The sequence below is a fragment of the Mustela erminea genome, chromosome 8 (genome assembly GCF_009829155.1).
Source record: "Mustela erminea isolate mMusErm1 chromosome 8, mMusErm1.Pri, whole genome shotgun sequence".
Taxonomy (NCBI): Eukaryota; Metazoa; Chordata; class Mammalia; order Carnivora; family Mustelidae; genus Mustela; species Mustela erminea.
Window position 1 is genome coordinate 14,195,197 of NC_045621.1, and position 13,993 is coordinate 14,209,189.

Below are 13,993 nucleotides of genomic sequence, written 5' to 3' on the forward strand. Positions count from 1 at the left end.
ATTCAATGAAAATTTTTCTCAATCTTAAAAAATAAAATAATGTGGGAGAAAGTATTTGGGTGATTTCAAGTATTTGTCTAATGGACAAGAAAATATGCCACACAGATTACCTAACAATGTAAAACAGGACAGTAAAATTTACTTATGTGGGAATATATGTGGAAACAGTAAAGAGTTCCTTTAGCCTCAAAATACTGATTACTTAGGGGCGCCTGGGTGGCTCAGTGGGCTAAGCCGCTGCCTTCGGCTCAGGTCATCATCTCGGGGTCCTGGGATTGAGTCCCACATCGGGCTCTCTGCTCAGCAGGGAGCCTGCTTTCCCCCCTCTCTCTCTCTCTCTGCCTGCCTCTCTGCCTACTTGTGATCTCTGTTAAATAGATAAATAAAATCTTTTTAAAAAAAATACTGATTACTTATAATCAAGTCCCTTCATTTTTTCAACACTTGTCATTGAATCATAAGAAGAATACTTTTCAAAACAGATAGTACAAGCTTGTTAATTTGTTATCTATTTCTACATTTGTTATGGCGATGACATAACTTTATGTTTTGTAGAATAAAAATACTTAGTAGATTATGACCTATTTAACGAGATCTGTACTTTTAAGGATTGCAACAAATGATTATATTCCAAGCATAATAGAACTCCTTCTTGGAAATATTTTTAAAAAGTTATTTTCAATTAGTATATATACATAGAATTAGTAAACCTGCATTTAAAAACCCAGACCTTTTTGTATATATCGGAGACTTTTCTCCAATTAGTTTAATTACTTAAAAGTGTAAAACACTTACAGGTTTAAAGTAGTTTCATGGTAATTACTTATTTTATTTAAAATGAAAAACATAGCCAAAAAACACATTACAAAATACTTTAATAACTCTATCCCTTAATTATACAGAAACAAAGACTCTAACTTTAAAAATCCTCACTCAGGGGACACTGGCAGGCAGACTCAGTCAGTGGAGCATGTAACTCTTGATCTCAGGGCTGTGAGCCCCACAATGGGTGTAGAGATTATTTAAATAAAGAAATGAACTTTAAAAAATAATAAAAAAATTAAAAACCTCATTATTTGATTTCAGTTAATTTCAACGAGATATAAGACGACACATAAAAGTAGCGCAAAAATTACAACATGATATATAATGAATATATGGTCTCAATTAAGAATATAATTAATTAATTAATATTTAGCTTAAAAACTAATACTTGCACCAGAGAAATTGTTTAATTATTCTTTCTCTAATTTATGAGTACCAGTTCTGCCGATTCTCAACTTATGAGAATTGTGACCTCCTATGCAGAAGATCTGATTGTGGGGGAATAGCTCAGTGGTAGAGAATTTGACTGCAGAAGATCTGTTTGACAGATGAATACAATTAAACATTCTATTATCAAATTTGCAAGCTCTTCAGTCATAGTCCCAAAGAATAACCACTTACATGCAACATAAAGAATCCTCAAATTTACCTCGAGCTTAGCATCCAGTTCAGCATCAGATGCCACCACGTGCTCATCCTCCTTTTTTCCTGTTGCTTTGATAAAGACTTGTTTAGTTTTCCAGTATTTCTTCTGCATTCTGCTAACTACTGACTGGTTATCTTCTGGTCTGGGTTGCCCAAAGGAATCCATGGAGTGACTACAAAGAAAAGACTAACATTTCTTAAATTTTTTTTAATAATATATATCTAATCAGCGAGTATTTAATCTGATTGAAAAAGTGAAAGATACTAAATGGAATATTCATGTTAATAACTTTACATAATATTTGGTCTGTATGGTCTAAACTTATGACACAACTTGCACAAGTAACAGGCAAAAAGATTAATGATGCTTACATTAATTTCAGTTAGGAGACAAAGGTGATAAAACTATTAAAATTTTGTAATAATGATTAGAAATAACTTTATTTTATTTAACCGTCTATTTATGGACATCTATTAGTTTCTAATATTTACCTTGTAATAATACTGCAAAATGAACTTATACACACATCTTTGCATGTTATTATCATTTCCTTTAAAAAGTCTGCTATAGTTACAACTGCTATGTCAGAATACACATTTAATAAATACTCGTAGCTATGCAAACACTCAGATACACACTCTTTTTTATAACTCAAAGAAATACTTTAGTATCCAATAAATAAACAAAAATAAAAATCTTAGGTATAGGGGAGATATGTTAGCAATAAAAATGGGAGCAGCCTGGGTGGCTCAAAAAAGCATTCGACTCTTGATCCTAGGGTCACAAGTCTGAGTTATTTATAAAAATTATTAAAAAAAAAAAAAAAGAAAGAAAGAAGGAAATTGCAACCTGTCAACTTGAAAATTAATGTCTAAGTAATTCCCCTGGGTAGCCATCTGGCCCTGGGTTCTTGTTTGTTAGGAGACTTTTGATTATTGCTTCAATTTCCTTACTGGTTATGGGTCTGTTCAGGTTTTCTATTTCTTCCTGGTTCAATTTTGGTAGTTTATATGTCTCTAGGAATGAAGCCATTTCTTCCAGATTGTCTAATTTGCTGGTGTGTAGTTGCTTATAATATGTTCTTATAATTGTTTGTATTTCCTTGGTGTGGGTTGGATGCTCTTTAGCCTCCATGTATTTGAGTTCTTTCCAACTTTCCTCTTGTGGTTAAGTTCTAGTTTCAAAGCACTATGGTCCAAAAATATGCAGGGAATGATCTCAATATTTTGATACCAGTTGAGACCTGATGTGATCTCTTCTGGAGAGTGTTCCATGCACACTAGAGAAGAATGTGTATTCTGCTGCTTTGGGATGGTATGTTCTGAATGTATCTGTGAAGTCCATCTGGTCCAGTGTGTCATTTAAAGCCTTTATTTCCTTGTCAATCTTTTGCTTAAATCATCTGTCCATTTCAGTGAGGGAGGTGTTAAAGTCCACTACTATTATTGTATTATTGTTGATGTGTCTCTCTGATTTTGTTATTAATTGGCTTATATAATTAGCTGCTCCCATGTTAGGGACATAGATATTTAAAATTCTTAGGTCTTCTTGTTGGGTAGACCCTCTAAGTATTATTATATAGTGTCCTTCCTCATTTCTTATTATAGTCTTCAGCTTAAAATCTAATTTGTCTGATATAAGGATTGCCACTCCAGCTTTGTTTTGATGTCCATTAGCATGGTAAATTATTTTCCACCCCCTCCCTTTCAACCTGGAGTTGTCTTTGGGTCTAAAATGAGTTTCTTGCAGACAGTATATCGATGAGTCTTGTTTTTTAAATCCAATCTGATACTCTGTGCTTTTTGATTGGGGCATTTAGCACATTTACATTCAGGGTAACTACTAAAAGATATGAATTTAGTGCTGCTGTATTGCCTGTAAGGTGACTATTACTGTATATTGTCTCCATTCATTTCTGTTCTATGTTACTTTTAGACTTTCTCTTTGTTTAGAGGATCCCTTTCAATATTTCCTGTAGGGTTGGTTTGGTATTTGCAAATTGTTTTAGTTTTTGTTTCTCCCAGAAGCTTTTTATCTCTCCTTTTATTTTCAATGACAGCCTAGCTGGATATAGTTTTTTTGTTTTTTGTTTGTTTGTATTCTTGGCTGCATACTTTTCTAATTCAGTGCTCTGAATATATCATGCCAGTCCTTTCTGGCTTGCCAGGTCTCTGTGGATAGGTCTGCTGCCAATCTAATGTTTCTACCATTGTTGGTTACCAACCTCTTGTTCTGAGCTGCTTTCAGGATATTCTCTTTGTCTCTGAGACTTGTAAGTTGTACTATTAGATGACAGGGTGTTGACTTATTTTTATTGTGCCTCCTGGATTTTGATGCCTGTGTCCTTCCCCAAATTAGGGAAGTTCTTTGTAATAATCTTATCCGATTTACCTTCTGCCCCTCTCTTTCCTCTTCTTCTGGGATCCCAATTATTCTAATATTGTTTCATCTTATGGTATCACTTATCTCTTGAATTCTCTCCTCATGACCCAGTAGTTATTTATCTTTTTCTCAGCTTCTTTATTCTCCATCATTTGGTCTTCTATATTGCTAATTCTCTCTTCTGCCTCATTTATCCTAGCAGTTACAGCCTCCATTTCCAATTACACCTCATTAATAGCCTTTTTTATTTTGACTTGGTTAGATTTTAGTTCTTTTGTTTCTCCAGGAAGGGATTCTCTAGTGTCATCTATGCTTTTTTTCAAGCCCAGCTATTGTCTTTGTAATAGTCATTTTGAACTCTAGTTCTGACATCTTACTAATATCCATATTCATTAGGTCCCTGGCAGTTGGCACTGCCTCTTTTTTCTTTGAGGTGAGTTTTTCTGTTTTGTCATTTTGTACAGAGAAGAATAGATGAATGAGAGAACAGAATGCTAGAAGGGTAACAACAACCCCAGAAAAATATATACTAAACAAATCAGAAAAGAATTGAAACTGGGGGGAAAGTAAGGGGTGGGGGGAGAAGAAGAAAATGATCAGGCTGGTGAATAGAACAGAGCCACACACTAGATTTTGGGTGTATTTTGGTCTGTTAGAAATACTTCCTCCCAAAATTTTAAAGAAAGAAAAACTTATATATATATACAAAAATAAGGGTAAATACAATGAAGGGATGGAATATGATTGTAAAGATGAAAATTTTAAAAGACTTTTAAAAAGGAATTGATAAAATGTTGGTTGAAAAAAGAAAGAAAATAAATAAAATTTTTTAAAAAGGGGAGAATGTGATCAGGTGGGAGACTAGAACAAAGCATATACTAGGTAAAGGCTATCTTTCAGTTTGTTAGAAGAAACTGTACCCAAAAAGTTTAAATAAATAAATGTGTGTGTGTGTGTGTGTGTGTGTGTGTGTGTGTGTGTGTGTGTGTGTAAAATAAGGTTAAATATAATGAAGGGATAGAATATGTCTGTACAAATGAAAATTTAAAAAGATTTTTAGAAGGATTTGATAAGATGTTGGTTGAAAAGGAAAGAAGAAACATTCAAAAAATAGAAAAAGAAAAAAATAAAGAAATTTTTAACAATTAACTGGAAAGACTAAAGAATCATGGGGGAAAAGTCATGAATTGTATGTGCTGTATTCCCCTAACGCTGGAGTTTTGCAGTTCTCATTGATGGGTAAACTTGGTCTTGGCTGGATGTTCTTGCTTATCTTCAGGGAGAGGGGCCTGAATCAAAGCAATCAAATGTCTTTGCTGGAGATGGAACTACACTGCCCTTGCCAGGGGCCAGGCTAAGTAATCTGGTTTGCTCTTGGTAGCTAAGTAGTCTAGGTTTGCTCTTGGTACCTTTTGTTCCCTGAAAGCTTTCTATACAGCTTTGGATGATGAGAATGAAAATGGCGGCCTCCTAATTTCTGGTCCCAGAGGAGCTGAGAACTTAGGGTCTGCCTCCTCAGTGCATCCTCAGAGAAAAGCAGTCAATCACTCCTGTCTTCTTGCTCTGGCCACACTCCATGCTCATCCAGCCTGTGACCAAGCATTTCTTTTTTTCTTTAAAGAATTTATTTATTTATTTAGTTGACAGAGATCACAAGTATGCAGAGAGGCAGGTGGGGTGGGGGGGGAAGCAGGCTCCCCACCAAGCAGAGAACTGGATGCAGGGCTCAATCCCAGGACCCCAGGATCATGACCTGAGCCAAAGGCAGAGGCTTACCCCACTGAGCCACTCAGGTGCCCTTGACCAAGGATTTCTGTCTCTGGCACACAACCCCATTTGGCATCTCCAAACTCAGCAGATTTCTGTGGCATGCTCCTGCGCCACTCCTCCCAGGGGAGGAAGGGGAGTCTACCTGGATCTGCCACTTGTTGGGTCCCTGCTCAAAGAGTAGTGGTCCAGTTGTGTCATGGATCAGTTTATGGCATCCCCGAGCTGAGATAGGTAGTCAGTTTCTAGACATTCTCTGAATACTCTGCTTTGGATATCCTCCTGGATTCCTGGCAGTTCAGGTTTGTTAACATTTAAATTATATTATATATATAAATGCAGAACCTCTCATATGTGATGCTGGATAATATGGCTGGACATAAGTTGAGACAGAAAATAGAGAATTTAATCTTGGTACAGAATCAAATTGGATTTGATACAATCATTATACCGTTCCAACACATGAAGAATCTTGAGGGAAAACTTGCAGTTCATCTTTCCTGTCCAATTTCTGTCTGCTTTTGGTTGCTCTTGACTGCTTCCAATTAGTTTTCCTCCCAGACTATTATTAGCATGAGGGTCAGTCCAATTGTATGACAAACCGCTGATTTCTTCTACTAAGCTGAATGCAAGTTCAGGCCATATCAATTAAGAGAACAAAATTCCAGGGAGCATCAGAAGAGAACATCTCTTCCCTGCTCCTACTTCAACGCTGACAGAGCTCAAATAGTATATTCCTTGCCTCTCTCCACTCCCTCACTATGTCCTTCATGGAGAAGAAAATGTAATTTACCAGACTAGACTTGAGAAAAATAAACTTAACCCTCCCTTTTCTCTCTGTAAAGCAGCTATCCTGACTGCAGAGAGCACACATTTCCTGGCAAGGGGAGGATAGTGGCTGGGGGGGTAAATCTGCAAAAGATGAGATTTGCACATTTGTGGTTTTTTACTAAGGGCACTGCTGAAACTGCTTGCCACTGGAGGTAGGTTGAACAGAAAGCAGAATCTTATAGGCTTGAGATATCAAGTTCAAGGCTGATGAACTACAGAAATTTAGGAAGGATATCCCAGAAGAGAGGGAGCAAAGGAGATGATCCCTAAAATCTGTATATAAAGTCCTCCCAAGACCTGTGCTGATTACTAAACTAATCATGAAGTGAGGGAAGGGACTCCAAGGATGCCGGCAGAAAAAACAAACAAACAAACAAACAAACAAACAAAAAACAGCTGGAAACTAAAGTAATTAAGTAGAGATTCAAGCTACTACCACTATAGAGAAGAATGTCTAGAGCTTGAGTTCAGCCTAGTTACCTGCCCTCTAGAAAAAAAGCTATTCTTCAGAAAAGCAAAACAGAATCCAGAGTCTCTAAAACTCATCATTTAAAATGCCAAGTAACCGGGGCACCTGGGTAGCTCAGTGGGTTAAGCCTCTGACTTTGGCTCTGGGTCCTGGGATTGAGCCTTGCATCGGGCTCTCTACTCAGCAGGGAGTTGGCTTCCTCCTCTCTCTCTGTCTGCCTCTCTGCCTACTTGTGATCTCTCTCTCTCTCTCTGTCAAATAAATAAATAAATAAATAAATGGGGTGCCTGGGTGGCTCAGTGGGTTAAAGCCTCTGCCTTCAGCTCAGGTCATGATCTCAGGGTCCTGAGATTGAGCCCCACATCGGGCTCTCTGCTCAGTAGGGAGCCTGCTTCCCCCTCTCTCTCTGCCTGCCTCTCTCCCTACTTATGATTTCTGTCTGTCAAACAAATAAATAAATAAATCTTTTATTTTTTTTTTTAAGATTTTTTTTTTTGACAGAGGGAGAGAGAGATCACAAGCAGGCAGAGAAAATTATGTTATGTACATATTATGTACAGGGCAAGAAAAAAGCAAATTACAGGCAGTTTCTCAATGAAAACAACAAAAACCAGACTACAGTGGAGGAATATATTTAGGGTATTGAATGAAAGAAAACAAACTATCAGCCCATAATCTGTATCTATCAAAACTATCCTTTAAAAATGAAAGTAAAATACATTTTCAGATAAAGAACCGAGAGAATCCATGGCTGGGGGACTTTCAGAAATGCTAACATTTTCTTCAGGCTGAATGAAAATTATAACAGTAATTTGGATCCACAGGAAATAATAAAGATAACTGGAATTAGTAAGGTTTTGGGTAAATATGAGCTTTTCCTTTCTTAATTTCTTTAAAAGTTTGGGCACCTGAGTGTCTCAGTTGGTTAAGCAGCAGCCTTTAGTTCAGGTCTCGATCTCAGGGTCCTGGGATCAAGCCCTGCCTTGGAGTCCCTGCTCAACAGGGAGTCTGCTTCTCCCTCTGCCCTTCCCAATCCCCTTGTGCTCTCTCTGCAAAATAAATAAAATCTTTTTTTTAAACTTCTTTAAAAGTCATAGTTCAACATATGCAGACAAAAATAAAATAGCTCAATTATCAACATTCTGCCATTTTAAAAGTAGATTTTTAATTTCTTTAAGGATTTATTCATCTTAGAGAGAGCAAGAGCGAAAGGGGCTGAGGGAGGAGAGAGAATCCCAAGCAGAGATCCCATACGGAGTGCATAATGGGGGGGGATCTCAATCCCAGGACCCCGAGATTTATGACCTGAGCCGAGATCAAGAGTCAGACACTTAACTGACTGCACCTCCCAGGTACCCCAATAATCTGCCATATTTGTATCATTCATACTTTCACCTAATCCTACCACCTCATTCTATCATCATCATCATTAATACATGGCTCTTTTTGGTAATATTTACATACACTGATGTGTATAATTTGGGGCTGTATACTTTTGACAAATGGATATTATGGTATAGAATATTTCTAATGCCCCAGAAAATTCCCCTGTATCCTTTTTCAGGCAATGCCTAGCCTATAAGAAATAATAACAGTTTTTATTTTTTTTACCTCAGTTTCTCCTTCTCTAGTTAGGGCATTTTTTTTAAATTGCTGAATAGTAACCCATTGTGTGAATGTAACAACAGGTCTTCATTTTTTACTACTATAAGTAAAGCTGCTATGAACTACTTGTGATCTTTATTTCAAATAAATAAATAAAATCTTTTTAAAAAAATCTAGATGAACAATTTCCTGTATTTTTCTTTCTTTTTTTTTTAAAGCTATTATTGACCCATGGAAGACTCATTTTCTTGTTTGTTCATTTACTTGTGTATTGATTCTTTAACTTCTTCCTCATTTCCATCTCTCCTTACAATCATTCTAATGTGCTTGAATGTGTACTTTTTTTTAATTTGAATGTAGTCTTGTAAAATGAGTTATGTACACATTCTAAATATATAAAAATGATACAGTGTTGCAGATTTTATTTCTGACTTTTTGGGTGTTTTTCACTCAGCCCTTGTTTTTAGGTTCTACATATGTTGCTATGTATGTATCTGTTCTGTTGTTTCCATTATGCAACATTCTTTATTGTTTAATTCTTTGAGGATAGAATCCTCATGTCTTAGCGCATCTATTGCAGTCAATGAGAAGTCTGTTTTTCTGTACTGTTTTTTTTGGGGGGGTAAATTCCTCAGTACAATCTTTCAATTTAAGAATTCTCTCTTCAGTTTTGTCTAGAGTTCATCCCAGCCTTTAAGATTTGTTTTTTAATATCCAGTGACTATTTCTTTCTTCTGTAATTTTCAAGATTTCTAATTGGTTCCTCATATTCCTCTTCTTGTCCTTTATAACGGTGACCATCCTATAATTTTTCACTTTGGCACCCTAAATATATAGAATTCTAAGACTCTTCTACAAAATTATTTTTACCTGGAATGAATTCATGTTCCAAATGTTGATTTTGTTTAATTTTATAGGCTCATTTTGAGTACAGAATCTTTAATTTTTTCCTTCTTCCCTCTGTAATTATTTTATTTCTCCTTACTAGTGGCTATACAGTTGTTTTTCATTCACCTTCAGGGTTCCTACTTCCACAGAATCTTATACTGTTGTTTTAGGGCACCTGTCGTAGTGATATCTGAAATACCATTGATCTAATCAGGTTTGAAAGAAAGGTGTATGGGAAACACTTAATTTCTACCAACCTGGAGAAACTGACCTCCTAGATACCAGAGACTATTTCTATATTGAGAGCTCAGCACATCTGTTTCAGCCCCATTTACTTCTTTATTTTTCCACTTTGTTTTGGTTTATGCTTACCCTATTATCTAGGCAAGATACATCTTTTTGGATTTGCTTCTAAATTTCTTTTCTAATTACCATGAGTTGAGAGCAAATGTTACTATGCCATCTTAACTAGAAATCTACTTTATTTCCAGTAAGAGTACAATTTCTTTTTTTTACTTGAACACAGTCACCATATAGAACATTTTATTCCTTTTTGCACCATATAATATTTAAATGTTTTAGCTATTTCTTGGATTTGGAGTACAAATCTTAAAATAGAACAAATCAATATTCTCTTTAGAGGTAGTTCTATACTCACTTTAACATCTCATTACTGTGACATCACTATAAAGGAAGCAAAACAGACTGATGGTAATATGCAGACTGATGAAAGTACTAAAATCCCTTGAGAAAAATAATCTGTAAAGACTTTTGGCTAAATATAACATAATTGCTTGATGCAATTAAGAAAATACATTAGACAAGTTTGCTGTTTAATATTAATGAAAACTCCTGATTACTCTGGCTCCCAAGCCATAACTTTTATTACAAACACAATCAGCATTTCCTCAAAGAATCAGAGTTTGTTAATGATTTCAACTAATGATATGAAACAGTCCAAAATGTCAACTAATTTTTTCTCTACAGTGGGATAAAGAGTGATAATTTTCTGTAGTTTCCAAATTTACTACAATTAACATATAAAACTAGCTTTTGTGTAACTATTATTATTTTGAAAAATGTTTACTTGATTATCAAGCTCATTTCTATCTTTTTGGCTTTGTCTTTTTCACTTTTATTTATCATTATTATTAGGTAGTACTAGCAAGCCCTTATCCAAAGTGAGAGTCATTCCATTCATTCATTGTTAAAGGACACATTAAATAGTTATACTTTTATACAATTTTATTTATGAATTAGTAAGTGTATAAAAGAAGTCTGAGGGTGCCTGGGTGGCTCAGTGAGTTAAGCCTCTGCCTTCTGCTCAGGTCATGATCTCAGGGTCCTGGGATCGAGTCCCACATCAGGCTCTCTGCTCAGCAGGGAGCCTGCTTCCTCCTCTCTCTCCGCCTGCCTCTCTGCCTACTTGTGATCTCTGTCTGTCAAATAGATAATAAAATCTTTAAAAAAATAAGTCTGAGGAGGTAAAAGTTATTACAAAGACTGTGTATTAATATCACATATAATTATTGACAAGGAAACTCCTATTCCCTTCTCCTGCCAACAATCTCACACCTATTAATAATAGAAAGAAGATTAGAATTCAGGTGTTCTAGGTCCACAAGTGAAATATTGAAGAAACACAGAGATCTTAACAGCATGAGACAAGAAAATGTCATTTCAAAAACAGGCTGAAGAAGGAAAATGTAGGTAGGTGATATATTGTAGAGGTCTCTATATTTTATTTAATAGGTATTGTGGGCCGATAAATGTTTTTGAGCAGCAGAAAGTTAGATCGTTCATAACAATCTTTCCACATTCCAGACATAATAAGAATCAGGACCAGGAATATTACCATAAGAACAGATGTGAAGGAAGAATCTACAGAATTTGGTTAGTAATGACTTAACAGTTTTGCCCCTGAAAAATAAGGAGGTTTAGAAGAAATGGGAACATTATGCATCTGATGTGTGAAATTCTGAGTTTGAAATGGTAAGTGGCATCTGAGTTCACAGAAATATCTAAAAGCAATTACAACTGTAGTGATAAAGATTATTTCAAGATTGGGTCTCTATTCAGACTGCCTAGGTTTGAACCTAGTAACTCTACTAGGTCTCGCTGTGGGAACTTGTGTGAGTTACATTAATCTCTCTGACCTTTATTTTCTCATCAGTAAAACAGGAATAATGAAGTAAATAGATTGGTATAAGAATTAAATGTGAAAATACATGTAAAGTACTTAGAACAGATATTGTTGATATTTAAGAAGCATTATTTTATACTTTCTCATTTTAAATTTTATTGGTGCTCAGATTAGAAATGGTGATTTGGGGGACATGTGGGTGGCTCAGTCGGTTAAGTGTCTGATTCTTAATTTCGGCTTAGCTCATGATCTCAGGGTTATCTGACTGAGCCCCATGGCGGAGTCTGCACTGGACCTGGAGCCTGCTTAAGATTCTCTCTCCCTCTCAGACAAACCACAAGACTCTTAATCTCAGGAAACAAACTGAGGGTTGCTGGAGGGGAGGGAATGTGTGGAATGGGGTGGCTGGTGATGGACATCGGGGAGAGTGTGTGCTGTGAACTGTGTACGACTGATGATTCACAGACCTGTACCCCCAAAACAAATAGTACATTATATGTTAATAAATTTTAAAAAGCTTCTCTCTCTCCCTCTCACTCTGCCCCTTCCCCATAAAAAAAAAAAATGGTGACTTGGGAATTAGCTAAAAAAAGACAGTTAAACAGTAAGAACTGATGAGACCTTCAAAAAAGAAAGCAGAAAGGTGGTAAAATTTAGAGAGGGTTCGAGGAAGGTGAATCAAATTCAGACCAGGTTCTTGGTATTGTGCTATGGATTCACTATGATATGAATGATACAGGTTAATGAGAAATGTGTTCTTTATATAATAGATATTTAAATCACATAACTAAAAGAAATTGAACTTCAGAGGTTATCTAGTTTAGCTGTCGATTTTGGTTCAAAAGGGATGAAGACGTCTATAAAATGAGAGAATAATAGAAGGCTTATAAAAACCTTTTCACAACTAAGAGTACAGAACAATTACATAAAGAAAACACATTCTATACAGAGTAGAGTGAAAAGCTGACATTAATTCTCTCAGCAGTGCTGTAAAGGGATTAGAGTATTTTTTATACTCATTTGTTACAAAATTATTCACCAGTACATTAGCAATACACTGTGCTTATTGAAATTTTCATTAATAAGGTGACTGATCAATATGAACTTGGTAACATTAGACCATTTTTGACCTATAAAATGAGCAATTTCAGATGGTTCAACCTAATAAAAAGATCTCAAGTTCACCAATGTAATCTAGCTCATCTCTAAAGAATGTGGTTTGTGCACAAATGATCTGCTTAACCAAGAACACATCTCAACTGAAGTCAGGGATCTAGGCTGACTGCAAAACTGGTCTGCAGAGAAAAAATTAGTTCTGAGATGCTTTTTTTCTACAACAGCAGACATAAGTAGATCCACCAGATTGCATGGTCCACAAAGCTGTACTTACTGACTATATGGCCTTTTACCAAAAAAAAAAAAAAAAAAAAAAAAGTTTACAAACCCCTGACCTAGACCATGATTCTCAAAATTATAAGGAATCATAAGTCTCTTTAAGGTTTACTGTTTGTAATAAGACAATGCCTATCTTTGTTCATATGCATGTATATATATGTATACACACATATATGTACACATACATTATATATATGTTTTATATATATATAAAATATATAATTTTTAAAGATACTACCTGACTAATCTTTCATCAACTGTCCATTAATTTGGGAATGGTTTTTAGTTTTGGCCAATGAGTAGATTAAGTTTATTTGCCCCCTTTCTTGGATGGAGATAAACTGAAGCCCATTAAAATTATTAGGGACTACAGGGACCTTGGGTGGCTCAGTTGGTTAAGCAACTGCCTTCGAATCAGGTCATGATCCTGGAGTCCCAGGATCAAGTCCCGCATCAGTCTCCGTGCTTGGTGGAGAATCTTCTTCTCCCTCTGATCCTCCCCGCCGTCATGATCTCTCTCTTTCTCATCCTCTCTCAAATAAATAAAATCTTTAAGAAAAAGATTAACAAGGACTACAGATATGAAAGAATCAAGTCACAGATTGAGAATCTGCCTTGAAACTGCCCTAAATAATATATTCTATATAAAGCATCAGCTTCAGTATTTGACTAGAATTGCATAAAAGTTATAAACATGAATCTTTTCAAATACATAAATTAACTATTGTTTAGCCAAACATAGTTTGGTTACTGAGATACCAGAAGCATTACAGTACTAGAGTAATTGAAATTAATAAATACAAAAGGGACATCTGGGTGGCTTATTCAGTTAAGCGTCTTCCTTTGGCTCAGGTCATGATTTCCTGGTCTTGGGTTCGAGCCCTACTTTGGTCTTTCAGGCTCTCTGCTCAGCGGGGAGTGTGCTTCTCCCTTGCCTCCTGCTCTCCCTCAATCCCCACATGTGATCTCTTTCTCAAATAAATAAAATATTTTTAAAAATAAGATTAATAAATACAATGGACACTAGAATTAGTGTAGAACT

The 13,993-nt window shown here is 35.7% G+C and overlaps 1 protein-coding gene across 7 annotated transcripts in view; it reads right to left on the reverse strand.

The window, feature by feature from the left end:
• The window catches only part of ICA1L (islet cell autoantigen 1 like), an 83,952-nt gene that overhangs the window by 57,310 nt on the left and 12,649 nt on the right, over window positions 1-13,993 (reverse strand). For all 7 annotated transcript variants that reach the window (XR_004288468.1, XM_032354470.1, XM_032354466.1 and 4 more), the window contains exon 3: window positions 1,475-1,643. Coding sequence is in view for 6 of the 7 variants with exons in the window: in XM_032354470.1 (XP_032210361.1) it covers window positions 1,475-1,643 (169 nt within the window). In the remaining variant the exon portion in view is untranslated. The remainder of the gene's footprint in view (window positions 1-1,474; window positions 1,644-13,993) is intronic.